The following is a 27,897-nucleotide window of genomic DNA, read 5'->3' as shown; positions in this document are numbered from 1 at the left end:
CCTTTTCGTTGTGAATGTCAAATATTTATGGTTGCATTTGAAAATTATCGAATAATTATCGCTTAGAAACGTGTGAGGCATCCCAGATGGATGATGGCATAACTGGGCAATTTTCGGAACTGTAAAACCTTACGGACCATCCACGAAATGGATGGTGGATGGTCGCCTGTGGGAAAAGGCTATTAACAAGATTTTTTGTTATTGCTAGTGGTGATGTTCACACGATAGGCGAACAGGGTTGAACTAATCAGAAAATCAAACAAACGCAACTAAAAAGCAACCATAACTCAACTTTTTGCCAACCACTTGCTTCCTATGTTGAACCTATGTAAAAAAATAAATGAGTTTTGCCAAAACGCATTAACTCAACAGTATTGTAAACAATCTATTAGGATATATCGGTATATAATGGTATATATAATCAATTTTTCGGCTCATTACGGTATATTTTAAGGAAGGCTACACTTCAGCACACATTTTCGAGACGCCATCAAGCTCCTATGATAAACCTATGTAAAAAAAATGAGTTTTGCCCAAAACGCAATAACTCAATAGCTCAACAATAGTGTTAACAATCTATGAGGATATATCGGTACATAATGGTATATATAATCAATTTTTAGGTTTATTACGGTATATTTTACGGAAGGCTACACTTCAGCACATATTTTCGAGACGCCATCAAGTAAAAAAAGAAGAAGTGAATTAAAATGAGTAAGGAATTTAAGCAAAAGTATGGACAGGAGAGGGAGTCTTAACCCGATAATAAGACATGGCTCTGCATGCATCATCTGAAAGAATTCCCTCAGAACTAAATCATATCAAAACCAATATAAGAAAAAGATTTGGGAATTCAAATATTGGAAATCTTTTATAAATTATCTCCAATAAAGCCTAGTACTCAGATCCAAAAACTGTTTGCCAGCAAACAAATGTCATATATTCTTCTAGCAGTCAGGGGTGTGGCCAGAGGTTTGCACTGCTTTCCGTACGGTTACACTGCTCAGAGAGCTGCTTGGATTTGTTTAAGGGCTAGTACTTAGATCCGAAAAAAAATACCTCGCGAACAGAATCAGTGTTGATATTCGTATGAAAACGATAAGACATTTTTACGGCCAAAACAGTTTTCTATGCTCTGTACGGAAGGCAGTACTCAGATCAACAAAAAAAAAGTCGGTATATACTAGAAAAGTATCCGAAGTATTTGCTTGTATTACTGGTATGTTTCGACTCCCCTCGAAAGTTATATCAATTGGATATATTTTGCCAGCAAACACGAAGCAAATATTGCAATATGAGAAAAATCAAAGGAAATATTTAAATATTGAAGACAAATATAATCTAATTAATGCAGTATTATATGAATGAAAATTATATGGATATTATAATATATTATTTTTATTAATTTTCATATATATAAAACAAATATTGTTTTCAAAACATTTTGTCTTCACGGTGGTCGGCACGGGAGACGTCGCCATCTGCTGCTGCTGATAGTCAGACACATTACCTTGCAAATAAAATATTGGGGAGCCCAGTATAATAATAATACTTTGTTACTTTTTAATATGTACCGTATATTTTGAAATTGATACGGTATATATCAGTATATTTCTGAGGGTTTGACTGTATATTTTATCGATAAGTCCACTGGTTGATAGGTATGCAGGTGCAGATCGATTCATTTTAGAAATCTTGGATATGTTACTGTATATTCTTCTTAGTGTATTAGGCGTCAGCCTAAGGAATGTTAATTGCACTGACTTGCGTCGTGTAGACGATACTGGCTTGATTCATCTGTTAAACGTCGAACAAAACCTTGTGGTTTTATTTAGTATGTACACATTTACTTATGTATTTATGTATGCACACAACACATGAATACTACAAATCTAGTTTTGGTCGCACCTATGAAATATGTATGTACATAGTATGTACTACATATTTTCATTTAGACAGATTATTATTTAATTATTTTAATATCTTTTAAAGTAAGCTTAGAAAAATAACGTAAATAAGAACTTTTTACCTTTCCTACGAAGTTGTCATTTATTATTTGAAGAGTAATTTTAAAAAGAATTTCATTTTTTTTAATTGCAATAACCTGCAAAAGCATAACTTACGATGTGCGCCGACGCACAAGCCTTCGGCCATTTCAGTTTGCAAAATTAGCTCGTGGAATATATATTCATGAAATAAACCTTGAAGAAAGCTTCAAAAATTTAGTTTAGTTTTAATCGTTCTACGATTCCTATAAACTTTACAATACATTGTCAAAATTGAACTTTGTTGTCAGTGCATATTTGCATAGGTGAAATTATAAATTTATATTTATTTGTTAGTCGATAAAAAAAATTGTCGATTTCACAGGAGATGAACATTTTATAACTAGTTTGTAACTTGATGAGATTTTTTAAAAATGAAAAAAAAAAATTCTTAATCAACGGCTCGTACTCTTCGAGTACGGGTATAAAAATAGCTGACTGAGCAGTGTAACGGGGTAGTTCATGTAAATATATGGCAAATTTTTGCTAGAAAACAGTTTTTGGAACTGAGTACTAGGCTTTAATTGATATTTTATGCCGATGTGTCGATAGCCAATCTGTCTTCGAAAGCTGTTAGAACTAAAACGGAAATTATTGACCCACTATTTTAGAGCAAACTTTGAGGTTGGGTAAAAAAAATTATTTATAAAAAAGGCACAAGCTTAATTTCCCTGGTAATGATTTTAATTATATGCTAATTCATCAACAAGTCATATAATTATTTCTTTTCTAATTAAGATTAGTTTTGTTGGGTCATGCACACTTGGTCACACTCAGCCGATAGCCAAATAGATGGCACATATTTGCTAGCAAACACTTTTTGTAACTGAGTACTTTGCCCTAATAGAGATATTATGCCGATGTGCCGTCCCCCACAAAGGTTAAAAATCTGTGGCAGCCACAATTTGGAAGATACGTTAAAACTAAAAACGCAGTATCGTAGAGAACGATTATATCTATCAGAATGCCGAATCTGATAATGATTGGATTAATTTATTAGCCAGAATGAAGAAAATAATTTTCAGTTCCCCCACTTCCTCTCATCGATGCTGACACTACTTATTCTCTTTCTCGCTCGCACACGCTCTACCCTGTGCAGTGCGCGAACTTTGCGGAGAAGATGTAGAATCTACATTTAATGTGTGGAATCAATATTGTAGATGTAGCAAAATATGTAACACATACAATTTTTTAAATTATTCATAAATAATAAACTCAGATATTTATATACTGACTGAGTATCGTTATAAAAGTAGAGTCGCGTCCACACGTTCCTTCTCGTTTTTATACCCGTACTCAAAAAAAGTTAAATGGTATATTAGATTTGTGGTAAAAGTGGATGTGTGTAACGCAGAGAAGAAAACGTTTCCGACCCCATAAAGTATATATTCTTGATCAGCATCAATAGCCGAATCGATATAGCCATGTCTGTCCGTCCGTCCGTCTTGTTTGTCGCCTGGATCTCAGAGACTATAAGAGCTAGGGCCAATAAATTTGGTTTCCAGACTCATGTGATATCACACTGCTACAAGTGTATTTCAAAATTTCGCCCCGCCCCCACAAAGGACGAAAATCTGTCCGGCACAATTTGATGATAAACTGCGCAGTATCGTAAGATGACCATATCTACCAGATTGCTGAATCTGAATCAGATCGGATCATATTTATAGACAGAATGAAGAAATTAATTTTCAGTTGCTTCCCCCGCCTCCTACAGAAACGCTACTCATTCTCTTTCTCGCTCGCACACTCTGCCTCGTTATGTACGCGAGCGCCCTCTAGCGAAGTATATGTATAATATTCATTGTAGATGTGGATGTAGCAAAAAAAATGTAAAATTTGTTTTAAATTCTAAAATTCTAAAAAATCATAAGTTTAAAAATGTATATATTGACTGAGTACGGGTATAAGTAGAGTCGCGTCCCCAGAAGCGACTCACACGTTCCTTCTCGTTATCAATAATTTTTATTTAAACCAACCTCAAAATTACGTGTAAGTCGCTTCTGGGGACGCGACTCTACTTATACCCGTACTCAGTCAGTATTTACATTTTTAAGCTTATGATTTTTTAGAATTTTAGAATTAAAAAAAAAAATTGTACATATTACATTTTTTTGCTACATTTGTTATCTACATATACTATGTATATTCTACATCTAACATGTATATTATACATGTACCATTTAGATTATACATATCCTCCGCTAGGGGTTGCTCGCGCACTGAACGAGTGTGCGAGCAAAAAAGAGAATGAGTAGCGGGTATCTTGGCGGTGGAGGCGGGGAAAGCAACTGAAAATAAATTCTTCATTCTGGCTATAATTATAATCCGATCTGATTCAGATTCGGCAATCTGGTAGATATGGTCATTCTTTACGATACTGCGTTTTCAGTTTTATCGTATCTTTAACATTGTGCACAGATTTTCGTCCTTTGTGGGACGACTTGTAGCAGTGTGATATCACATGAGTCTGGAAGCCAAAATTGGTTGCCCAAGGCACTCACCTATACTCCAAACAAAAACACAAATACCAATAAGGGAACCGTGCAAACTCGAAGAAAAAACAACAAAATCATAACAAAAGTCGGGTAACACCAATCAGAGAAGAGACAAAACCGGTTTTTGCTGGACGGATCGCATACACACAAAGTTGTTTGCATGTGTTGGGCTTTCGGTATGCTGGTATACAGCATAAACTGTGCATGCATAAAAGAATTGGTTTCCTATGCTGAGGGCAATTACAAAAACAAAAGGGCTCGGAGGGCAATGGGCCGGGGCATCGCTGCTTTATGGGGTCGGAAACGTTTCCTTCTCTGCGTTACACACATCCACTTTTACCACAAATCTAATATACCCCTTAACTCTTTTTTGAGTACGGGTATAAAAATTGGTCAGGGCAAAAACAAATAGTGAATTTCTCCGAACAGCTATGGCAGGCCGATTTGGCTAGCGATAAATCTCTCTTAAACATAACAGAGGCCTTTTTGTATGAGCTGGCACTAACGCGTGGGTATAACAGCAGTAAATTTGGCGCTTAACAGTACAAAGAGTAAACAAATTCGCAAGTGGTTTCCAGAGCGCCTTGAAATGAAAAGTATAACTTTTTGCTAAAAAAATAAAACTCAAAGTGAATGTGACAAACGGAGCCAGCCTGTATATGTATTAATTTGGCTTTAGGAAGTCTTTAAATTTATGAACATATATATATAAATATAGTACGTAGTTTTATAGCCTATACCTATATGTATTGAGAAAATTTACATTTTCTGTACATTCTAGCCAAAAATAACTGCGAAGTGTGTTTGGAATATGAAACTGCTGTTTCTGCAATACAAAGTGATTTAAAGGAGGCTTTGGGAGCAATGGTTGTTCAGGCCCATGACAGTAATTTAGTTGGAATATACGACCCGACCAAGGAACCTGCTCTTGTATATTTTAGGAATGGAATTCCTATTCTATACCACGGAAACATTATTGAAGACCAAATTATTGAATTCTTTAATGATAATAAGGAACCAGCAGTTAAAGAGTTATCTGATGAAAATTTTGAGCATCTTACCCAAGCTTCAACTGGTGCCACGACGGGCGACTGGTTTATTTTTTTGTAAGCATGATTAATGAGTTTTATAAATCCTTATTAATAATATTAGTTTATTAGCAAATGGCTCCTTTTTAGTTGAGCTATATCCAAAGCAAACATATGTATCTCACGACTATTTTTTAGATGGATTGTTAATATGGGTGCTATATATGATATTCAATTCTAGTCCGATTCTGAATCTAACTTTGCACTATGGTTTTATTCACGGCCAGACAACTTGCCACAAAACTTTGTTAACTTGGTGATGCTGTTTGATGATGATTATACTACTCGACAAAATCGAACTTTTTTTTTCCTCAAGGATCCAAACCGACTTTTTCTGATAGATATGGGGCTTTGAATTTTTTTAAAGAATTATGGTTTTTTTTCTATGGCAGAACTTTTTTTTGAAGAATTTTTGAAGTCTGGTATTTTTTTAAAGCTTTTTTCAGAGGTAGCGCTTGTTTTTTTCACATAACTGTAGTATCTTACGTCTGGTTGTAAAGAACTTTGCTATTTTGAAAAGATAATTGAAACAGCTAGAAGTTGATCAAACCTTTGTATTTCATACCAGGGAAATAGTTGAATGCAAGAAATTATTTTTGTTTTGATAACACTAGCCCGCACCGATTTTTACCTGTACAATGTTGTTTGCTTTGTTCCCAATTGGTTTAAAGGGCTGTCAAAGGGCTTGTTCATTTAAAGTCAAAATTTCGGAAAAAAGTATCGCGGTAAAAATCATCAATTTTTGCATTTCAATGCTTTATATTTCCCAGACGGTAAGCTGTAATCACAAAGTGTTTGGGCTTAACTTCTAGCTGTTTTAATTATCTTTTCAAAATAGCAAAGTTCTTTACAACCAGACGTAAGATACTACAGTTATATGAAAAAAACAAGCGCTACCTCTGAAAAAAGCTTAAAAAAAATGCCAGATTTAAAAAATTCTTCAAAAAAAAGTTCTGCCATAGAAAAAAAAAATATCATCAAACCATTTCTAAGCCCCAAATCTTTAAGAAAAAGTTGTTTTTGTTCCTTGAGGAAAAATCGTGTCGGGTAGTGTTATCAACAATAATTTCTTCATTAATTCTGGTTGAGATGAAGCATATCGGGGTCTTTCATCTTTACCTGAACCACTAACCATACAGTATATGGATGCCAGTTTGTACAAAGAAACGGTCGCAGTGAAGTTTGCGTGGAGAACACTCAGAGACGGGAGCCGAGAGACAGCAACCTAGCTAGAACCTAGAATATAAAAATGAATAAACGGGTATTAATATATAAATTAATATTAATTAGTATATTAATAATGTATATCATAATTGAGCTCACATTCGAAAAATTTTCCATAACGGTATTCAAGGTGTGATGTGCACCTTTGCATTCGATCAGAAGTCCAGAAATGGCAAAAAAGATTTCAAATTTGATACACAAGTACTAAACTAAAATCAGCATAGACAGTTTTCGTACCTCAGCATTAAGTTACATATAATTTAATGAACATAATATATACTTAAATATGTACATTAGGGCGGCGCTTATTTTCGAAATTTCTGAATTTCAAAGGTTTTATAGCCTTTTCACACTGGGGACCATCCACCATCCATTTCTAGGATGGTCCGTAAGGTTTTGCCGTTCCGAAAATTTCCCAGTTATTCCACCATCCATCTGGGATGTTCCTAATTCTCACGTTTCAGTGCGGTATTTTTTTCGATAATTGTCAAATGCAACAATAAATATTTGACATTCACAACAAAAAATCGGAATTCACTACGAAAATGTAAACAATGACAGACAGGAAAATGGGAAAAAAACAACAACAAAACATCTGATTTATCAAAATTGTCTCAGATACACAACTCTGTTTGTGGTCTATCCTCTGGAATCCTCTCATTTATGAATGCTCTGCAAAACTCAAGCAGGATATTGCCAACGCTATAGGCTGACAGCCTTCCGACTATTCTTTACTCAAAACAAAGAGCCCAAAGTATACGGCTGTACATAACTTAGCTTTAAAAACGCCTCGTTGTTTTTGGGTACATCTTTCTCCCAAAATGTCCAAACCGCTTCTCAACACACATATAATTTATATTTTTATTTAGTATAAGCAGTATAATTTATATTTTTATTTAGTATAAGCAGTCACAAAAGAGCACAACCTTCCGGGCTTCAGTGTTTTCAAAACAGATATCCATTCTATTATCTCCTCGTCAAAGTTATCCTCATCATCATCGTCCATGTCCAACAACATGATTAGCTTGTGCAAGAATATGTTTTGCTGCTGAATCACATTCACGACCATTGAAATGTTATTTATATTCATTTTAATTAAAGTAAACAAATTTTCACCGCACGCAATTGTGAGCAACAGCTGTTTCTCATGGATGGTGGATGGTGTCAATGTGAATCGCTGTTTCACATCTTTCAAAAATTCCCACCGTTCCCCCAGGATGGACTCAGTGTGCAGAGAGTATTAGGGTCTTAAAATGTTCCTTTTGTTATGAAACAATAAAATAAAAAGTTTTAGCCCGATTGGAATACGTTTAGAGGTGCAGACTTTAGGTCAAAGTAAAAACTAGAAGGAACGTGCGAGTCGCTTCTGGGGACGCGACTCTACTTATACCCGTACTCAGTCCGTATATAAATTTTTGAGCATATGATTTTTTAAAATTTAAAATTACAAAAAAAAAATTTAACATTTTACATTTTTTTTTTACATCTGTTATCTACATCTACATATTATGTATATTCTACATCTAACATGTAGATTAAACATGTACCATTTAGATTCCACATCTCCTCCGCTAGGGGTTGCTCGCGCACTGAACGCGGCAGAGTGTGCGAGCGAGAAGGAAAATGAGTTGCACGGTCGTTGGCTGGAGGGGGCAGGGGAAGCAACTGAAAATTAATTTCGTCATTCTGGCTATAATTATGATTTGATCTAATTCAGATTCGGCAATCTGGTAGATATGGGCATTCTCTAAGATACTGCGTTTTTAGTTTTATCGTATCTTTAAAAATGTGCTTGCCACAGATTTTCGTCCTTTGTGGTGGCGGAAGGGGGCGGGGCGAAATTTTGAAATACACTTGTAGCAGTGTGATATCACATGAGTGTGGAAACCAAATTTGGTTGCCCTAGCTCTTATAGTCTCTGAGATCTAGGCGCTCAACAAGACGGACAGACAGACAGACAGGACAGACAGACATGGCTATATCGACTCGGCTATTGATGCTGATCAAAAATATATATACTTTATGGGGTCGGAAACGTTTCCTTCTCTGCGTTACACACATCCACTTTTACCACAAATCTAATATACCCCTTAACTCTTTTTTGAGTACGGGTATAAAAAACACGATATTTTGACAATGTTTGTATGGAAGGTATACCTTATATCGCTCTGATCGGACTGATTTTTTATATGATTTAAAATATAAGAATATAACTCTTCTCCAAAAATTTTTATTTTTATTTTATTGTTTCATAACCAAAGGAACATTTTAAGACCCTGAGACCTTTGAAATTCAGAAATTTCGAAAATAAGCGCCGCCCTAATCTACATACATATATAAACACATTTTATTGATTGTATTGTAATGTAATATTTTATCTATGTATTTATATATATAAATCTCGTGTCACGTTGTTTGTGACTGAACTCCTCCCAAAAGGCTGGACCGATTTTCATGAAATTTTTGTCGTATATTAAGTAGGTCTGCGCATAGTTTGGATTTTCATATTTTATCGCGATTTTAGTGTTTTTTGACTAAAAGTATTGCTTTGATTTAGCTGTCAGTGTGTTCTGTGACATAACCATGTCTAATTTTTTTTGAACACGTAGTGTCTTGATTAAGTTTTCAGTGTGTTTTGTGACATACAACCATTCTCTGGCTATCGCAAATCGCAAAAAAATATGATTTGACAGTCAAATCGTAAAAAAGCCTTTGTGTGGCTTCGGCAATGAGACTTCGGTTCTTGTTGTCTCGCTTTTTCCACAAAGCGAGAACGAAAATGAAATCAGTTGCGTTCAGCCGTCGAAAAATGCAAGACCACACTGAGAAAAAACATGTTTAATGAAAATTGGGAACAAAACCTTTTCTTTATCCAAAATATGGATAGCGATGCGCAATGCGTCATATGTTATTATGTTGCCTGTTATTATTTTATTTCAATTTTTAATTCACACGAAAGTATTAGCACAAAATATTTAATATTTAATTTAACTAAAATATTTCCATTTCCAAACCAAACAAAGATTTGGGAATGAAACACTATTGATAGGAAAAAGTTACGAAAACCGGAGCGCACACAATTTCAAATCGTACAAATTGTTCCAAAATCGTAATCTCAAAAATACCAGCTAGACTCAAGGGGACCAGTTTGCACCGTCGAACAAATAATGAAAGATTCATGCGACATAGTAAAGGTTAAAGAACAGTCGAACGAATCGAACGAAAATGTGCATTAGGGAATATCCCAATTGCATGAATCTTAATCAGTAGAGATACGAAATGAACAAAGACAATTAAAACGGAGATGCTACATAAATGACAACATCAGGGTGTAGCCGAGTTCTTTGGGACTGTGCACGTTGGCTGGTCAACCGTGAGAATATTTACCGGCAGCTTCAAAGCGGAATGTGCAGTTCGACCGCCTTCGAACAATGTGGCAGCAATTCAAGAGGATGCAACCGTCAATGCAATTTGAGATCCTGACGAATTGTTGCCAGAATCAACAAAAAGACGAATGTCACAGTTAAAAAATTTGTTCGTAGAGTATGGTTTTATTTTCAGATATGAACTTGTTAGCGACATCTTTTTTTTAACAAAATAAGATACTAATAAATGAATGTTAACAGTACTATGATTTTAGTAAATTTACCCCATCCTTATACATATATCACAATGTTTGTTTACTTGGTATGTAATTCCTATTTTGCTAAATGTCAAATTAAACGAGAAGGAACGTGTGAGTCGCTTCTGGGGACGCGACTCTACTTTTAGCTTATGATTAAAGCCTAGTACTGTTTGTACTTAGTACTGTTTGTACTTAGTACTGTTTGCCATCAAACAAATGTCATATATTCTTCGAGCGGCCAGTGGTGTAGAGGTTTGCACTGCATTCCGAACGGTTATACTGCTCAGACCGCTGCTTGGTTTTGTTTAAAGTTAATAAAATGCACTTCTTCGGCTGAGGCCGCTCTTCCCCAGGCATATCCTGGGCTCCCCAATATTTTATTGGCAAGGTAATGTGTCTCATGTCGCCTCATGTGCCGGACACCGTGAAGAAAAAATGTTTTGAAAACAATATTTGTTTTATATTTATGAAAATGAATAAAAATAATGTATTATAATATCCATATAATTACACTACTCGACAAAATCGAACTTTTATTTTCCTCAAAGATCCAAACGGACTTTTTCTGATAGATATGGGGCTTTAAATTTTTTTTTTAAGAATTATGGTTTTTTTTCTATGGCAGAAATTTTTTTTGAAGAATTTTTGATGTCTGGTATTTTTTTTAAAGCTTTTTTCAGAGGTAGCGTTTTTTTCACATAACTCTAGTATCTTACGTCTGGTTGTAAAGAACTTTGCTATTTTGAAAATTTAATTAAAACAGCTAGAAGTTAAGCCCAAACACTTTGTGATTTCAGCTTACCGGCTGGGAAATATAAAGCATTGAAATGCAAAAATGATGATTTTGTGCGGTATTTTTTACGAAATTTTGACTTTAAAAACTCAGGAAAAGTCGAATTATATTCTGTGTCTTCTATTTTTTTGTGTATAGGTGCATACATTTGGCGTCGTTTAAGGTATCGCTTATTAAAATCTATGGAGAGACTTTGGAGCTAAAATTCGTTAACCAAACCTAAAAAATGAAAAAATATAACAAAAATTACCTTTTGGAAGGTTTCGGGCCCAACTGCCAATTGGGAACAAAGCTAACGAAAAAGGGTTGCATTTTTGGTACCTGAACGTGTTCCTTTGGCATTAAATGTTGTTGACAGTTACTTTTTTCGTTATATGAGGTAGGATACCTATTCAGGTCAAATGTTTCCTTTATATTCTCACAAGTGCAGGTCCACACATCCTTAAAATTGTGCCTGCCACAGATTTTCGTCCTTTGTTGTGGCGGAAGTGGGCGGGGCGAAGCTTTGAAATACACTTGTAGCAGTGTGATATCACATGAGTCTGAAAACAAAATTTGGTTGCTCTAGCTCTTATATTCTCTGAGATCTAGGAGCTCATCAAGACGGACAGACAGACGGACATACAGAAATGGCTATATCGACTCATCTATTGATGCTGATCAAGAATATATATATTTTATGGGGTCGGAAACGTTTCCTTCTCTGCGTTGCAACCATACTCTTTAACCACAAATACAATATACCCCTTAATTGTTTTTTAGTACGGGTATAATAATGTCAAAACAACCATTGCCTTGTAGGCCAGCAACAGTAAAACGGTAAAAAGTAATTTTCAGAGGGTTGGTCTACCAATTTTATATCCGCCGTCTTTCCATAGATTTTACCCATTCTTGTCCACACACCATTTCAAACACCCCACCTCTTTCGTTATTTCGCAATCAGCGAAGACAGCACAAAATTCTCGGTTCCATACTTCTTGCGTTATTTCGCAATCAGCGGAGACAGCACAAAATTCTCCTATTTTCACCTACATTCAGTCACTACCTTCCGCGATGCAGATTCAGCAAATACTAATCCGAAGCCCAATCCCCCAACTTCATCCATCACCTGCCGCGATGAAGTGTAAGCAAAACACTTCCCCAACTGTACCGATACACTATGCAATTGTCAACGAAGCACTAAGCTTCGACCTACTTACCCCATTCCACAATTGTTGCCCAATAATCATAAGTTAGCAATAATTTATTATTTCCTGGTCAAAGACACACCGGGGGAAACACAGTCTAATGTGCGATTGTCAGCTGCTTCAAAAGCCCAAGCTCGGCCAAGAAAATGAAAAGTATCGTAAAAAATTACCATATCTATCAGATTGGCAAATCTATTATAGCCAGAATGAAGAAATTAATTTTCAGTGGCTACCCCATCCCCTTCCATCGATACAGCGCTACTAATTCTTTCTCGCCACACTCTGGCGGAGGAGATTTAGAATAATAATAATTTTAGTTTTTTTAGAGACAACCTTAATTGCAGATTTTAATAATAGAAAACAACTCAGAATAAACCATTTTCAGAAAAAAATGAAAATGTTGAAGTACCTCGAAAACGGGTTGGTCAAAATAATAGTAGTGAAAATTTTCATAACAAAATTTTCTTGGAATGTTCTTTATATCCAATACAACAACTGTATATTCACAGTTAGCTTTAAGATTTATTTAGCCTATGTTAGCATCTCCGTTTGCACTACGCTTTGGCATGGAGCTAACTAAATTTTGTACCTTTCCACAGAATACGTCCTCTAGGACTTTTGTAAAACGTTTATGAGACTTCTCCTTTCACTTAACATTATAAATTCTCTATTATATTGAGATCGGGTGATCGATCTGACCATTCCAATGAATTTACTCTATTGGCAGCGAATCCCTCTTTGGCAACTTTGCGGCTGTCCTTCGGATCTTTGTCCTCCTGGGACGTCCAAAAAAGTTGCATATCCTCAGATGCATAAGGCAGAATCATTTCGGTCGATATTTGAATGAATGAATGACGATCCAATATGTTTTTAACACATATAATAGTCAAATTCCGCAGCTGGAAAATCTCGCCCAAACAATGTGGGTATTCGCTACTAGTTTCAACATTAAACATTTTTTTTAAGGCTGTAGAAGCAGCAAAATTGTGTAACCTTGCCTGTCGTAATGGTTGATCTACTGATATTTTGACGAATAACTTCGTTGATCGCGTGTTTTGCTTTATGTTTCTTATTTATTATCATTTCTGATCATAATAGCTAAAAAACCAACAGTATATAGCATCTCGAAATATTATTTTCCTACTGAAACAAGCCCTTCAAGCACGAACGCTTTTCCGCTCTAAAGTGTTTGCCACGCCCCATGATACCGGCACCAAATGACCAAAAACGAAACTTTAAAAGCTTGAATATGTTAAATAAATTATTAAAGTATTGTTAAACAACGATTCCACATAAATCATAACCTCACTCACATACATGTATACATATCATTGGTTAGCCCTATATTCACGAAAAAAAAATGTGAATAATCGAGCATACGGTTTTAAAGATATAAGCCTAAAATTTCGTTACATAACACAGAAGTGGTTTTCGAAGTTGGGGTACAAAATGGCAAAACTCTGCGAATCGGATAGGTCTATCTGTCTATCTATCCCATAAAGTATATATTCTTGATCAGCATCAATAAGCGAGTCGATATAGCCATGTCTGCCTGTCCGTCCGTGCGTCCGTCTTGATGAGCGCCTAGCTCTCAGAGACTATAAGAGCTACAGCAATTTAATTTTTTTTTCAGACTCGTGATATCATACTGAATAAAGTGAAAAGACGAAAATCTGTGGTAGGCACAATTTTAAAGATACTAACACTAAAATGCAGTATAGTAGAGAATGACCATATCTACCAGATTGCCAAACCTGGATCAGATCGGATCAATATTATAGCCAGAATGAAGAAATTAATTTTCAGTTGCTTCCCCCACCTCCTCCGCACGAGACCACGCTACTCATTCTCTTTCTCGCTCGCCCATATATACATACATATGTTGAGTGTAGAATATCAAGCTCGCATCCTAACCTGTTCTTAAGACTTAGTTGTTTTCCGATTTGAAGAGTTTATAAACTAGCTTCGGCGCGCCGAAGCTAACGAACCGCTATATTGTAGAACCATTAAACGAGTCGAAGTAAGTTTTTTTTGCAGTATTAGCGATTATAAATAAAGTAAATATACATCCTTTTCTTATATATAGCTATTCCACGGAATGTGTTCTCTGCCAACGCTTGTATGCTATTTGGGAATCTGTAGGTGGAAAGCTCAGGCGGAAGTTTAATATCGCTCGAATGAATAGATTGGAGACAGGAATTTCAACAGCAATACGACTGGGAATTTTGGAATCTCCCGAATTCATTTTGTAAGTAATATTCATAAAAATGTCTCAAAAATATAAAAATTAAATTCTTTCAGCATACGTCAAGGAAAAATGTATCGTTATATAACCAAAACGTATCGTCCAGAAGATTTCGTCCAATTTGCAGAAACGGGTTATCTAGAAACACATTCCCAAAAGGTGCCAGAACCATCTAGCTTGATGTAAGTTTTACATTTGTTTTCCGCCGTATTTATATATATAACGTACCGCATGACACTTCTTTAAAATAAATGAACATTATACGGATGTACACTGCCGCTCAATTGATAAGGTACACCGCTATTTTTTGTACGTTTTGATTTTACGAATCTCCTTTAACTACTAGGGCATAGATTCTATTTTAAGCTCTGTTTACAACTAAAATGAAGACAAAATCGATTACCGTTTTTTTAAATTCCGTTTTATTGTAAAGCTCTACAAATATATGAACTTTTTTTTGGCTCACTTGATTAAGAACAGCATCTTTTGCGCTTTTTTATCGCAGATTTTGGAATCGAATCGTTTTGCAAAAATATTGTAAAATTAGTTTGTCGTTTATATTATATTTTATATATTTATATATTTTTATTTTTATTTTAGTTAAAATTGGGAAAAATAGTATATATATATGTACATATGTATATATATATTAGGCTGGGCCAAAAAATATTTTTTTCGAAATTCAAACGGCATAACAAATAGTTTTTTTACCTTGGATCTAATAGTAATTTACATGATTTTTTTTTTTTATTTTTAGTGGTTGCTACCGAATTTTACAAAAAATGTTAATCAAGAAAATTCAGAAAAAAATTTGTTGCTGAATGTTCCTGCATAAGTTTTTGCGAGCTAGTTAACCAAATATATCAACCTCAGCTAAACTTCTTGATTTTCACTAACCGTTAATTTTTTAACAGAAACTAAAAAAAATCTAAATACCTTATTTTCTATATGAACTAGTTTCTAAGTTTCAATATTATTTGAAAAAACCGAAAAATTAAATTTTTTTTAATGTATATTTACCCAAAAATGTTTATTTTATTTTCGTTGTAGCAACAACCAAACATTAAACTAAAAATTTGAAACAAATTTTATAATTTTATTGAATAACAAAGAAAGAATTGGGAGGTATCCCCTTGAAAAAACAAAAAATTAATTTTTTGGTTAAATTTTGGCCCAGCTTAATATATATATAATTCGCGATCTATCGTCTTTTTTTTTTGTTTTTGAGTAAAGTTTCGAAAATGAAAAATTGTGTTTTCCCGTGTTTTTCTTCACTTTCTATCACCAGGCCGACTTAAGTTGAAAAAATTTTGGTCTTTCGGCACTCTAATGTACACAAATACATCAAATCGGTTTGGTCATACATAAAGTTGGGCTTGGCATGTCTGTCTGATTCCTTTGTCTATGAAAACTAATATCCTGATTGAACAATACAAGTCAATTTGAAAATTAATAATTAAAAAATCACACATTAAAAATGAAAATTTAGTTTTCAGAATATTTACAGGTGATAGTAAATATTACTATTCAGCACCATTTTTGCTCATCGAACCAAAAAGATTTTTTCTGATAGATTTGGGGCCTTAAAAATGTTTACTAAAAAATTAACGAAATGTATTAAACAATTTTTTTTTATTTTTTAATGAACTAAATATCATAAATCTGGTTGTATCGAACTTCGCAATTCTCAAAAGCTGATAAATGCAGCTAAAAGTTGGACCTGAACACTAAAAAGCTTTCAAATGTCAAATTTATCATTTTTGAAAACTCTGACGTTAAAAACTCTGGAAAAGTTAAATATATTGGAGACACGGCTTAGCAGCAGCCGTTTAACCAAACCTCCTAAAGTCGCATTTAACATTAAAAACCGTTTTAGTCTATTATTTTTTGAAAACTTATGTTAGAACTACACTGGCAGTTGGGCCATTTATTAGCTTTTTAGAATTGCAAAGTTCAATACACCCAGATGAAATTTACTTAAGTTATATACAAAAATTTCCTCTAAAAATACAAAAAACATACAATTTTTAAAGTCCCAAATTTAAAATGTTTTATATTTTAAATTTTTTTTTGCTAAATCTGTTAGTGTGCGTGCTATAAAGACTATAAGTAGCGTAAGTAGTGGCGGAGGAGGTGGGGGTAGCCACTGAAGATTAATTTCATCGTTATGTCTATAATAATCAGATCGGAGATCCAGATTCGGCATTCTTATAGATACGGTCTTTCTCTACGATAATGCGTTTCTTGTTTTCTCGTATCTTCAAAATTGTGGATGCCACAGATTTTCATCCTTTGGGAAGGCGGAAGAGGGTGATTGATTCATTTAGTGTGATATCACATGAGTCTGGAAACAAAATTTGGTTGTTCTAGCTTTTATAGTATCTGAGAACTAGGCGACAAACAAGACAGACAAACAAGACGGACAAACAGACATAGCTATGTATATCGACTCGGTTATTGATGCTGATCAAGAATATATATACTTTAGGGCAGCGATGCCCAGGCCCATTGCCCTCCGAGCCCTTTTGTTTTTGTAATTGCCCTCAGCATAGGAAACCAATTCTTTTATGCATACACAGCTTATGCTGTGTACCAGCATACCGAAAGCCCAACACATGCAAACAACTTTGTGTGTATGATCCGTCCAGCAAAAACCGGGTTTGTCTCTTCTCTGATTGGTGTTACCCGACTTTTGTTATGATTTTGTTGTTTTTTCTTCGAGATTTCACTGTTCCCTTATTCGTATTTGTGTTTTTGTTTGAGAGAATTGGTGAGTGCCCTGCCGTAAGCTGACTTTGGGCATCGCTGCTTTATGGGGTCGGAAACGTTTCCGACTCTGCGTTGCACACATCCACTTTTACCACAAATACAATATACCGCTTAACTCTTCGAGTACGGTTATAAAAACTATTTATGCGAAAAGCTTTCATTTGTGAAGAAATTAAAAACAGCAAGGGTACGAGTACCTATACTTGTGTAGTAGTAGTAGCAGTAGTTTATTTTGACTTATTGCCTGTAATTTCAGAATTAATTTCTTGCCTTGAAAATATATATCTTCTCTGTTTTTCTAAGCGACTCTGCTGGGCGTCGTTTTCCCAAGCTATTTGTCGTGAATGAGGCAGGCTTGTTGTCTTTCCCACTCTTCCGGGCGCTCCATTGCGAATAAAACGTTTAATTCTTCAGTTCCATATTTGGGTACCTGTGTGCATTTCCAAAGCTTTTTTGACATATTTAAAATACATTCTGAGCGTAATGGTGAGCATAGAGGGAAGCCCAGTTTCCAGATGTATGGTATAGTCGGGCGTATTTTGTGGTAGGTAAAACATTATTCTTATGAAATACCTTTGGATTTTTTATACCTCCTCTGACGCATCGCAGCCCCATACTCCCGCGGTGTAACATGTAATTGCTCTTGCTTCGTGCTGGAGTTGATGTTTTGTCGCTTGTAAAAAGTAGTCCACGTACTTCCGATTGCTGTCCTAGTATCCTCTAATTTCAAAGCCACGTGTTTATTTCTATTTATTTATTTACTTATTTCCTAGTGCGACAAGAAAGTTTCTTATAAATTAATGCACTAGTCACAAAACATGAAACGTGAAAGAAAATAATTCTTTGTTTGGGTGTGAGTCGATATGATTAACCTACTTAGCCTATTTATTTATATTTGTATGTTAATTTTTTGATTTTTTATTTATTTAATTTGTAGTTTTATTATATTTATTTTACTATTACTGTTTTTATTATTTTTACATATATTACTATTAATTGTTTTTTAAGTATAAATTTAATTTTTCCCTATATTGCGATGCACTACTAATTTTCTTTAGGTTTTGTGGTAGCTGATTCCACAGACGAATAGCATGTATAAAAAATTGCCGCTCGGAACAGCCAAGCTTGTAACGAATATTAATAATATTGTTGGTTCTTGCAGACACACCAAAACGCAGCTTTTCATATAAATAGCTCGGTTCTCTTGTATAAACGATTTTATGCAACATTATTAAAGTTCTGTAGTCTTTCCAAGTTTCAAACTTCATCTGATTGATGCTGTCAGCCAAACTGGATATGTGTTATGCTACATTATTGTATGCCACTTTTAGTCTGTGCTGAGATGCCCTATCACAATTTCCAAAAATTTCAATACCATAACACAGCGTGGTATAAGATATGTTTTGGCTATTAAGAGTCTGAGTTGTTTTGGCAAAAATTGCCGAGTCAAGGAAAGTTGTCTTATTATACCATACGTTTTACCGGCTGCCTTGGTTACTTGGTCACTCCAGGACAATGTCTTGTTTATGGTGATTCCAAGATTAACAGCCTGATCCACATATTCAATTAGCGTGTTATTTATTGATAATTTAGGCAGATTTTCCGTGCTCAGCAACCTTTTATATATAATAATACATTTAGATTTGACAGGGTTTAGCGACAATCCATTACAGTTGGCCCATTTACTAATGTTCGACAGTTCAACATTACACAACAGTACACACTCATCATTACCTCCGCTCCCGCAGATTGAGTTACATGCACTACTGGCACACGTGTGAAAACCGAAGAGAGACACTTGAGCTTTTTTAAGCGCATTGCCTCTTTAAAGATTTCATACGTCTCTCTTGAGAGCTGCTCGTTAATGTAGAAGGCAGCTTGAGAGTTTATACCCAAAAGCTGCAGGGTTAGCGGTTGTTTAAGCTCCCGCCGATAATTGCCAACTGCTCGCAACAGAGCGGCCTTATCTCGCACGTGCTCCAGTTTAACAATTATAGTTGGATCAGTGGCAGCGTTTTTGTTGTGCCGTGTGATGCGGAAAATTTCTTTAATTCTCGGTGGCGGTGTGAGCTTTAAAGCAAAACACAGTGAGTGAAATTGAGTTTTCAGATTCTCCTCCTGGCTAAGAGGAACACCGTGTACCCGCAGGTCACAAGCAATGCTTTGATTTGCTTGCTCGGCCAGTTTTACCTCCATCTCGCCCACCTGTCCCCGCAGTGCGTGCCTTTCTCCAACTTCGGTCTCCAGCTCCAGAACCCGAACTTTCAATTGTTGGACCACACCATACTTTCAGGTCCGTAGACGTTTGTTCCCGCTGGCGTTTTGGTGCTGGTGGCATTTTGAGTGTTTTTGTGTGTTTTTTGTATTTTTGAGTGATTAACCGTTTATTTTTGAGTGTTGCTTGAAAGTTAAATTAAATTGTGAACAGACGTAGTTTTAGTTATTTTATGTTCCTCTTTCGTAGTTGAAATGATTTGTGCCTCGTAACTATGTGTTAAACGCGCTAGTAGATGTTTAATTTGCTGGTTTAAACCGATTTTTAGGTTAAACAGACGGAGCGACTCGCAAAAAGAGTGTAATCTCACAGGGTTGCCGATAGACGGCAAACTTTCAAACTTTAAATTACTGTTCAGCGTTACTCCTAGTTACTTATATTCCTTTACCACTTTCCAAGATTTCGCTATTAAGATTCCAGGATTTGTTTCGAGCGATTCTGCCCGCATATCCCGCACTAATAGTATTTTTGATTTTTCGCGATTTATCCTCAAATTCCACGTTTCACAATATGCGTGTATAGCCTCTATCATTCCTTGGAGATCTTCTTGCGTTTCGGAAAGCATCAACACATCGTCGGCGTACATCAATACCTTAAACCGGTGATCCCCTATACTTACTCCTCCCGAGAGACTATCCTCTATATCAAATAAAAATAGAGCGAATAGAAGGGGACTAACTAAACATCCTTGTTTCAGCCCTTGATGTGCTTCAAATTCATCTGAAAGCATATCCCCGTCCCACTCTGCCGTTTTGTTGTTGCTGTACAGACTTTGGAGAATTTTTATAATTTTCAGTGATAGAACCTTTTTGGCTACGTTATGCATTAGTTGACCTATATTAATGGTATCAAAGGCTTCCTTGAAGTCTATAAAGAACATATACATATTTTTGCCTTTTTGCCTGTATTCTTTTCCTATCGTTCTAACTACGAATAAGCTGTCCACCGTGTAGTACCGTCTCTGAAGCCCATTTGATTTTCGCTGAGAAGTTGGTTGTGTGCTACATATTTGGTCAGTCGATCAAGCAGTACAGACACAAAAATTTTTAAAATTGAGTTAAAGACGAGAAGGAACAAGTGAGTCGCTTCTGGGGACGCGACTCTACTTATACCCGTACTCAGTCAGCATATACATTTTTGAGCTTATGATTTTTTTGAATTTTAGAATTAAAAAAAAAATGTTACATTTTTTTGCTACATCTGTTATCTACATCTACATATATTATGTATATTCTAGATGGAAAATGAGATGTGTTGTCGTTGGCAGGAAGGGGCAGGGAAAGCAACTGAAAATTAATTTCGTCATTCTGGCTATAGTTATGATCCGATCTGATTCAGATTCAGCAGTCTCGTAGATATGGGCATTCTCTACGATACTGCGTTTTTAGTTTAATCGTATCATTAAAAATGTGCCTGCCACAGATTTTCGTCCTTTGTGGGGGCGGAAGGGGGCGGGGCGAAATTTTGAAATACACTTGTAGCAGTGGGATATCACATGAGTCTGGAAACCAAATTTGGTTGCCCTAGCTCTTATAGTCTCTGAGATCTAGGCGCTCATCGAGACAGACAGACAGACAGACAGACGGACAGACAGACATGGCTATATCGACTCGGCTATTGATGCTGATCAAGAATATATATACTTTATGAAGTCGGAAACGTTTCCTTCTCTGCGTTACACACATCCACTTTTACCACAAATCTAATATACCCCTTAGCTCTTTTTTGAGTACGGGTATAAAAAATGAGATTCCCCTTTAATTTTTTTTTTTCCTGGAAATTTGGTATATGATGTTTGTTCGAAAGCTAGCTGGGACCTTCACTGATTCATAAATTCTGTTGAATGCTGCTGTCAGTTGGTACGTAAATGTTGACGAGGCGTTTTTTGGAATTCACTAGGGAATTTATCTGTTCCAGGCGCTTTATTGGGCATACTCTTTTTTAAAGCTAGTTTGTTTTTCCGTTTATTTTTGGCATAAAATCTAAATTTAAAGCTATTTAATTGAAATTTGGATTGTATTAATATTTTACATTCCCAAGATACACCCTCCCAGTTTCATTTGATTTTGGGCCATAGTTAATATAGCTGCCATATAACCAATCTGGCCGATTTGCCCCATCTTTTTATACCCGTACTCAAAAAGAGTTAAGGGGTATATTGTATTTGTGGTAAAAGTGGATTTGTGTAACGCAGATAAGGAAACGTTTCCGACCCCATAAAGTATATTCATGATCAGTATCAATAGCCGAGTCGATATAGCCATGTCTGTCTGTCTTGTTGTAGTTGTATAAAAATAAGTTTACTTTTCACTTCACTTTTTTTTTTGTGAAAGTGAAAACCGGAGCCTGCCTGATAGACAAAACACTGCACAATTGGAGAAAAACACACAGCATCGACACAAATATTTATAAATTATTGATTTAAATACCTGAACAATCGTTTTCCATAACAATCTGTCTGTCTGTCCGTCTTGTTGAGCGCCTAGATCTCAGAGACTATAAGAGCTAGGGCAACCAAATTTGGTTTCCAGACTCATGTGCTATCACACTGTTACACATGTATTTCAAAATTTCGCCCCGTCCCTTCCGCCCACACAAAGAACTGTGGCAGGCACAATTTTAAGCGTAAACTAAGAGATCGTAGAGAATGCCCATATCTACCAGATTGCCGAATCTGAATCAGATCGGATTATAATTATAGCCAGAATGAAGCCAGAATTTTTTTTCAGTTGCTTTCCCCGCCTCCACCGCCAAGAGACCCGCTAGTCATTCTCTTTCTTGCTCGCACACTCTGCCGCGTTCAGTGCGCGAGCAACCCCTAGCGGAGGAGATGTAGAATCTGAATGGAACATGTACAATCTACATGTTAAATGTAGAATATACATTGTAGATGTAGATATCAGATGTGGCAAAAAAATGTAAAATATAACATTTTTTTATACCCGTACTTAAAAAAGAGTTAAGGGGTATATTAGATTTGTGGTAAAAGTGGATGTGTGCAACGCAGAGAACGAAACTTTTCCGACCCCATAAAGTATATATTCTTGATCAGCATCAATAGCCGAGTCGATAGAGCCATGTCTGTCTGTCCGTCCGTCCGTTTTGTTTGTCGCCTGGATCTCAGAGACTATAAGAGCTAGGGCAACCAAATTTGGTTTCCAGACTCATGTGATATCACACTGCTACAAGTGTATTTCAAAATTTCGCCCCGTCCCTTCCGCCCACACAAAGAACGAAAATCTGTGGCAGGCACAATTTTAAAGATACGATAAAACTAAAAACGAAGTATCGTAGAGAATGCCCATATCTACCTGATTGCCGAATCTGATCGGATCATAATTATAGGCAGAATGAAGAAATTAATTTTCTGTTGGCTCCCCCGCCCCCTCCTGCCAACGACCACGCTACTCATTCTCTTTCTCGCTCGCACACTCTGCGTCGTTCAGTGCGCGAGCAACCCCTAGCGGAGGAGATGTAGAATCTAAATCTACATAATCTACTTGTTAGATGTATAATATACATAATATATGGAGATGTAGATAACAAATGTAGCAAAAAAATGTAAAATGCGAAATTTTTTTTTTTAATTCTATAATTCTACAAAATCATATGCTTAAAAATGTATATACTGACTGAGTACGGGTATAAGTACAGTCGCGTCCCCAGAAGCGACTCGCACGTTCCTTCTCGTTTAAAACTGGTTTTTGGTTTGAAGCTTTCAGAGATAGCGTTTATTTTTTCACATAACTAAAGTATCTTACACCTGGTTTTAATAATTTTTGCCATTCTGTAAAGCTTATATGTGCAGCTATAAATTAAGTTTAAGTTATTTGTGATTTCAGCTTACCGTCAGAGAAATATTAGGCTTTCAAGTTAAAAATTGATGATTTTTGTGGGTTATTTTTTCAATCATTTTCACTTTAAAAACTTAGGAAAAGTCAAAAAATATTATATCCGGTTACCCTATAATTTTTGTGTATAAGTGCATCCGATGGCTATTGTTGACAAAACGTAACGCCTGCAGGGGAGCGAAGATGACTGTAGGGCCGAAAACGAGAATAAAAGCTGATCAGGTAAACCGGATCCCAGGCAAGTCCTTAAGTTTTGGTAAAATTGCTGCCATTGTCGAACTTCAAAAAAGTTTCCTTGTCCCCCTCCATCAACCTCAGCAGGCACGTTCAAACACCATTTTTTGAATCGGAACTGATCTCAGGACAAAATTCCAGTAGATTTCTCGGATAGCCCCATCCTGAGAGCTGGCTCCAGATATCAAGTAATCGACTTAAACTTTTGATAACTTTGAGGCAGGCTTCATCCCATAATAAACGGTGTCCAGTTTAAACAAAATACACCAAAAGTTACTATTCTCGGGTGAGACCCTTACACACCGGTACATCTTGCAGATATCACCCGTAATTGCAGCTGCATATGACCGAAATCGAGGAAGAATATTTAAAAGCTTGGGTTGGATTACAGGATCGGCCATTAAAACGTCGATCAGGGAATAGCCAGATGAAGTTGATTCGGATCCATCAAAAACTACCCGTAGAGCTATCTTCCTTTGTGACGAAATCATGAGGAAAGAAGTATCGGCAGAAGCTGATTGACTCCTCAGGAACCGGAGACACATGACCCATGATCAAGGTTCTCGTTTATGAAAGCAGCATACTGGGATTTCACATCAAGGCGATGATCTAACCTCCGCTCAAGAGATACAAATCTACGATGAGCTTGTTGGTAAGATTCTCCCAAGAGGCCCAAGTTATATTTAGCTGGCAGCTCAATAATTGCCGGTTTGTATCGATGGAAATATTGAACAAAATGAGCCTCACAATCTAGCTCTTCTTTTGTAGACTTTACAATGGGTACCATGCAATTCTCTGACTCCCAAAACCGTCAAAGAATTAGCTCAAGTCGTTCCTATAGACTATTATTCTCTGTTATTTGTGATTTCAGCTTACCGTTAGGGAAATGTTAGACTTTCAAGTTAAAAATTGATGATTTTTGTGGGGAATTTTTTCAAGCAAAAAAATCATCAAAAAATTTCAAATCCCCAAATCTATCACAAAAACGTGGGTTTGGTTCCTTGAGGAAAAATCGTGTCTTGTGATAAAAATTTTAACTGTTCTTTTTTTTCAGAAGCTCATTATTCTTTGATCGCCTTAAAAATTATGCGAATGCTGACAACGTTTTTCCTTTGGTGGCTTTTGGATTGTCTACAATTGTTATCTTAATCTATATTACAAAACATATATCAAAAATAATTTTCCGAGAAACGCTAGACACAAATTATAAAATAAAATAATAAAAAAAAAAACATTAAACGAAAATTTTTTGTTTAACTAATCGTCTTTAATTTCCGCAGTCTTTAAAACATTCCCCATCGAACATGGTTTTTGCATAGCTACACATTTCATACGTACATATCATTAAGAGTTTTAAACAGCCGTTGAAACTATTTTAATATGAAGAAAATGTCGAGCGCAATTTTGCACAATTTATTCTTATTAGTAAAGGAAGGTAGGCGTCAGAATGATGACCGATACAATAAAAGCGATTCAATAGCTATGAAGATTTTCTCTTGACTGACTACAAGGCAGATGGACCGAATTGCCAGCACCCTATGCAGCAAATCTTGGAAGAGAGCGAGAGTGAGCGATAAGAGGAGAGCAGCTCGGGGCAGATGCTAAGCCGAGCACGAACGTCATATGGAGCGCGAGAGACCAGCTTAGATGCTGCAACTGCAACAACAAAGCGAAGAAGGCGGGATAGAAAGGAAAGAGCGGCTGCTGCCGTGCATAAGCATAGGCTTATTAACAATAACAATAACAATATTAACACCCGACATTCTCTCCCCCGTTGGAAGCCGCCTGACTTTCAACAGCATCTTTAAGGGGAAGCAGACACAGCTGGGTTCACTAGCTTGGTGGTTCCAAATGCAGTCTTCAGAATAGCTACTCGGGCAACTCCATCTCTTCCGGGTAGTAGCTCGACCACCCTCTCTAGTGGCCACGTCATGGGAGGCTGATCCTTGCCAAGGACCAAGTCGCTTACTGCCAAACTCGGTGGAATTAGCTACAATGTTCAAGTATGTTGATATGGCCAGAAGAACCTTTGAGCATATCAGGCAACACCGTAGATTGCCAGTCATCCGAGGAGCCACAAAGAAAGGGCGCTCCATGAGCCCAAAGTGGTTACTCGGTCAACTCGACTGGTAGAGCACCCCGCGAGAGAATTTCATCCGGGCTCAAAGCTGTGAACGGCTTGTCCCGAATCCCAGAGAGAGCGCAACAGCCGAATCACACCATGACCCTAGCTAGCAACGCCGCTCCACAAAGCTCCTGCTTTGTGGGTGAGTGTCTTCAATGCAGTAATTTTGGACAAAGTTCTGGAATGCAGACCCTTCGACACAACATAAATGAAGGCACCATAAGCCTCAATGCTGGCGTCGCAAAAGCCGTGAAAATCTAGCTCAGAGTTCAGAATGAGTACAAGCCGAGAAAATTCATAAAGCCGAATCTGGCCGAAGCTGCTGCATATTTCCTGCCACGAGTTGTTGTTGTAATGATAGGCCCAGCTGGTCCGAGGGGATCGTAAAACCGAGTTATTGTTGACAAAACGTAGCGCCTGCAGGGGAGCGAAGATGACTGTAGGGCCGAAAACGAGAATAAAAGCTGATCAGAAACCGGATCCCAGGCAAGTCCTTAAGTTTTGGTAAATTTGCTGCCATTGTCGAACTTCAAAAAGGTTTCCTTGTCCTCCTCCATCAATCTCAGTAGGCACGCTCAAACACCATTTTTTGAATCGGAACTGATCTCAGGACAAAATTCAAGTAGATTTCTCGGATAGCCTCATCCTGAGAGCTGGCTCCAGATATCAAGTCATCGACTTAAACTATGATAACTATGAGGCAGGCTTCATCCCATAATAAACGGTGTCCAGTTTAAACAAAATACACCAAAAGTTACTATTCTCGGGTGAGACCCCTACATACCGGTACATCTTGCAGATATCACCCGTAATTGCAGCTGCATATTACCGAAATCGAGTAAGAATATGGAAAAGCTTGGGTTGGATTGCGGGATCGGCCATTAAAACGTCGATTAGGGAATAGCCAGATGAAGTTGATTCGGATCCATCAAAAACTACCCGTAGAGCTATCTTCCTTTGTGACGAAATCATGAGGAAAAAAGTATCGGCAGAAGCTGATTGACTCGGCAGGAACCGGAGACACATGACCCATGATCAAGGTTCTCGTTTATGAAAGCAGCATACTGGGATTTCACATCAAGGCGACGATCTAACCTCCGCTCAAGAGATACAAATCTACGATGAGCTTGTTGGTAAGATTCTCCCAAGAGGCCCAAGTTATATTTAGCTGGCAGCTCAATAATTGCCGGTTTGTATCGATGGAAATATTGAACAAAATGAGCCTCACAATCTAGCTCTTCTTTTGTAGACTTTACAATGGGTACCATGCAATTCTCTGACTCCCAAAACCGTCGAAGAATTAGCTCAAGTCGTTCCTATAGACTATTATTCTCTGTTATTTGTGATTTCAGCTTACCGTTAGGGAAATGTTAGACTTTCAAGTTAAAAATTGATGATTTTTGTGGGGTATTTTTTCAAGCAAAAAAATCATCAAAAAATTTCAAATCCCCAAATCTATCACAAAAACGTGGGTTTGGTTCCTTGAGGAAAAATCGTGTCTTGTGATAAAAATTTTAACTGTTCTTTTTTTTTCAGAAGCTCATTATTCTTTGATCGCCTTAAAAATTATGCGAATGCTGACAACGTTTTTCCTTTGGTGGCTTTTGGATTGTCTACAATTGTTATCTTAATCTATATTACAAAACATATATCAAAAATAATTTTCCGAGAAACGCTAGACACAAATTATAAAATAAAATAATAAAAAAAAAACATTAAACGAAAATTTTTTGTTTAACTAATCGTCTTTAATTTCCGCAGTCTTTAAAACATTCCCCATCGAACATGGTTTTTGCATAGCTACACATTTCATACGTACATATCATTAAGAGTTTTAAACAGCCGTTGAAACTATTTTAATATGAAGAAAATGTCGAGCGCAATTTTGCACAATTTATTCTTATTAGTAAAGGAAGGTAGGCGTCAGTATGATGACCG

General features: G+C 36.4%; 1 protein-coding gene and 1 long non-coding RNA gene across 4 annotated transcripts; both read left to right on the top strand.

Annotated features, from left to right (window-relative positions):
• Nucleotides 1–1,659: 1,659 nt before the first annotated feature.
• On the top strand, nt 1,660–25,066 carry LOC111078996 (thioredoxin domain-containing protein). Of its 3 annotated transcripts, none has more exons than XM_022373979.2 (5): nt 1,660–1,834; nt 5,325–5,649; nt 14,547–14,708; nt 14,762–14,887; nt 24,892–25,066. In XM_022373979.2, the coding sequence occupies exons 1-5, from the start codon at nt 1,702–1,704 to the stop codon at nt 25,052–25,054; spliced, it is 909 nt and encodes a 302-aa protein (XP_022229671.2). In that variant the 5' UTR covers nt 1,660–1,701; the 3' UTR covers nt 25,055–25,066. The 3 variants fall into 3 exon arrangements, with proteins under 3 accessions (XP_022229671.2, XP_022229669.2, XP_022229672.2); XM_022373977.2 differs by having other exon boundaries at nt 1,662–1,834; nt 24,889–25,066; XM_022373980.2 differs by lacking the exon at nt 1,660–1,834 and adding an exon at nt 1,839–1,919 and having other exon boundaries at nt 24,889–25,066.
• Nucleotides 25,067–26,443: 1,377 nt separating this feature from the next.
• LOC111078994 lies at nt 26,444–27,679 on the top strand. Its single transcript, XR_002608293.2, has 3 exons — nt 26,444–27,148; nt 27,209–27,427; nt 27,496–27,679. It is a non-coding gene; the product is annotated as an uncharacterized LOC111078994 (long non-coding RNA).
• The last annotated feature ends 218 nt before the right edge of the window (nt 27,680–27,897 follow it).

The sequence above is a fragment of the Drosophila obscura genome, unplaced genomic scaffold, assembly GCF_018151105.1.
Source record: "Drosophila obscura isolate BZ-5 IFL unplaced genomic scaffold, ASM1815110v1 contig_194, whole genome shotgun sequence".
NCBI classification, from domain to species: Eukaryota; Metazoa; Arthropoda; class Insecta; order Diptera; family Drosophilidae; genus Drosophila; species Drosophila obscura.
Note: the sequence above shows the minus strand (reverse complement) of the source record. Positions and strands in the feature narration are given on the sequence as shown.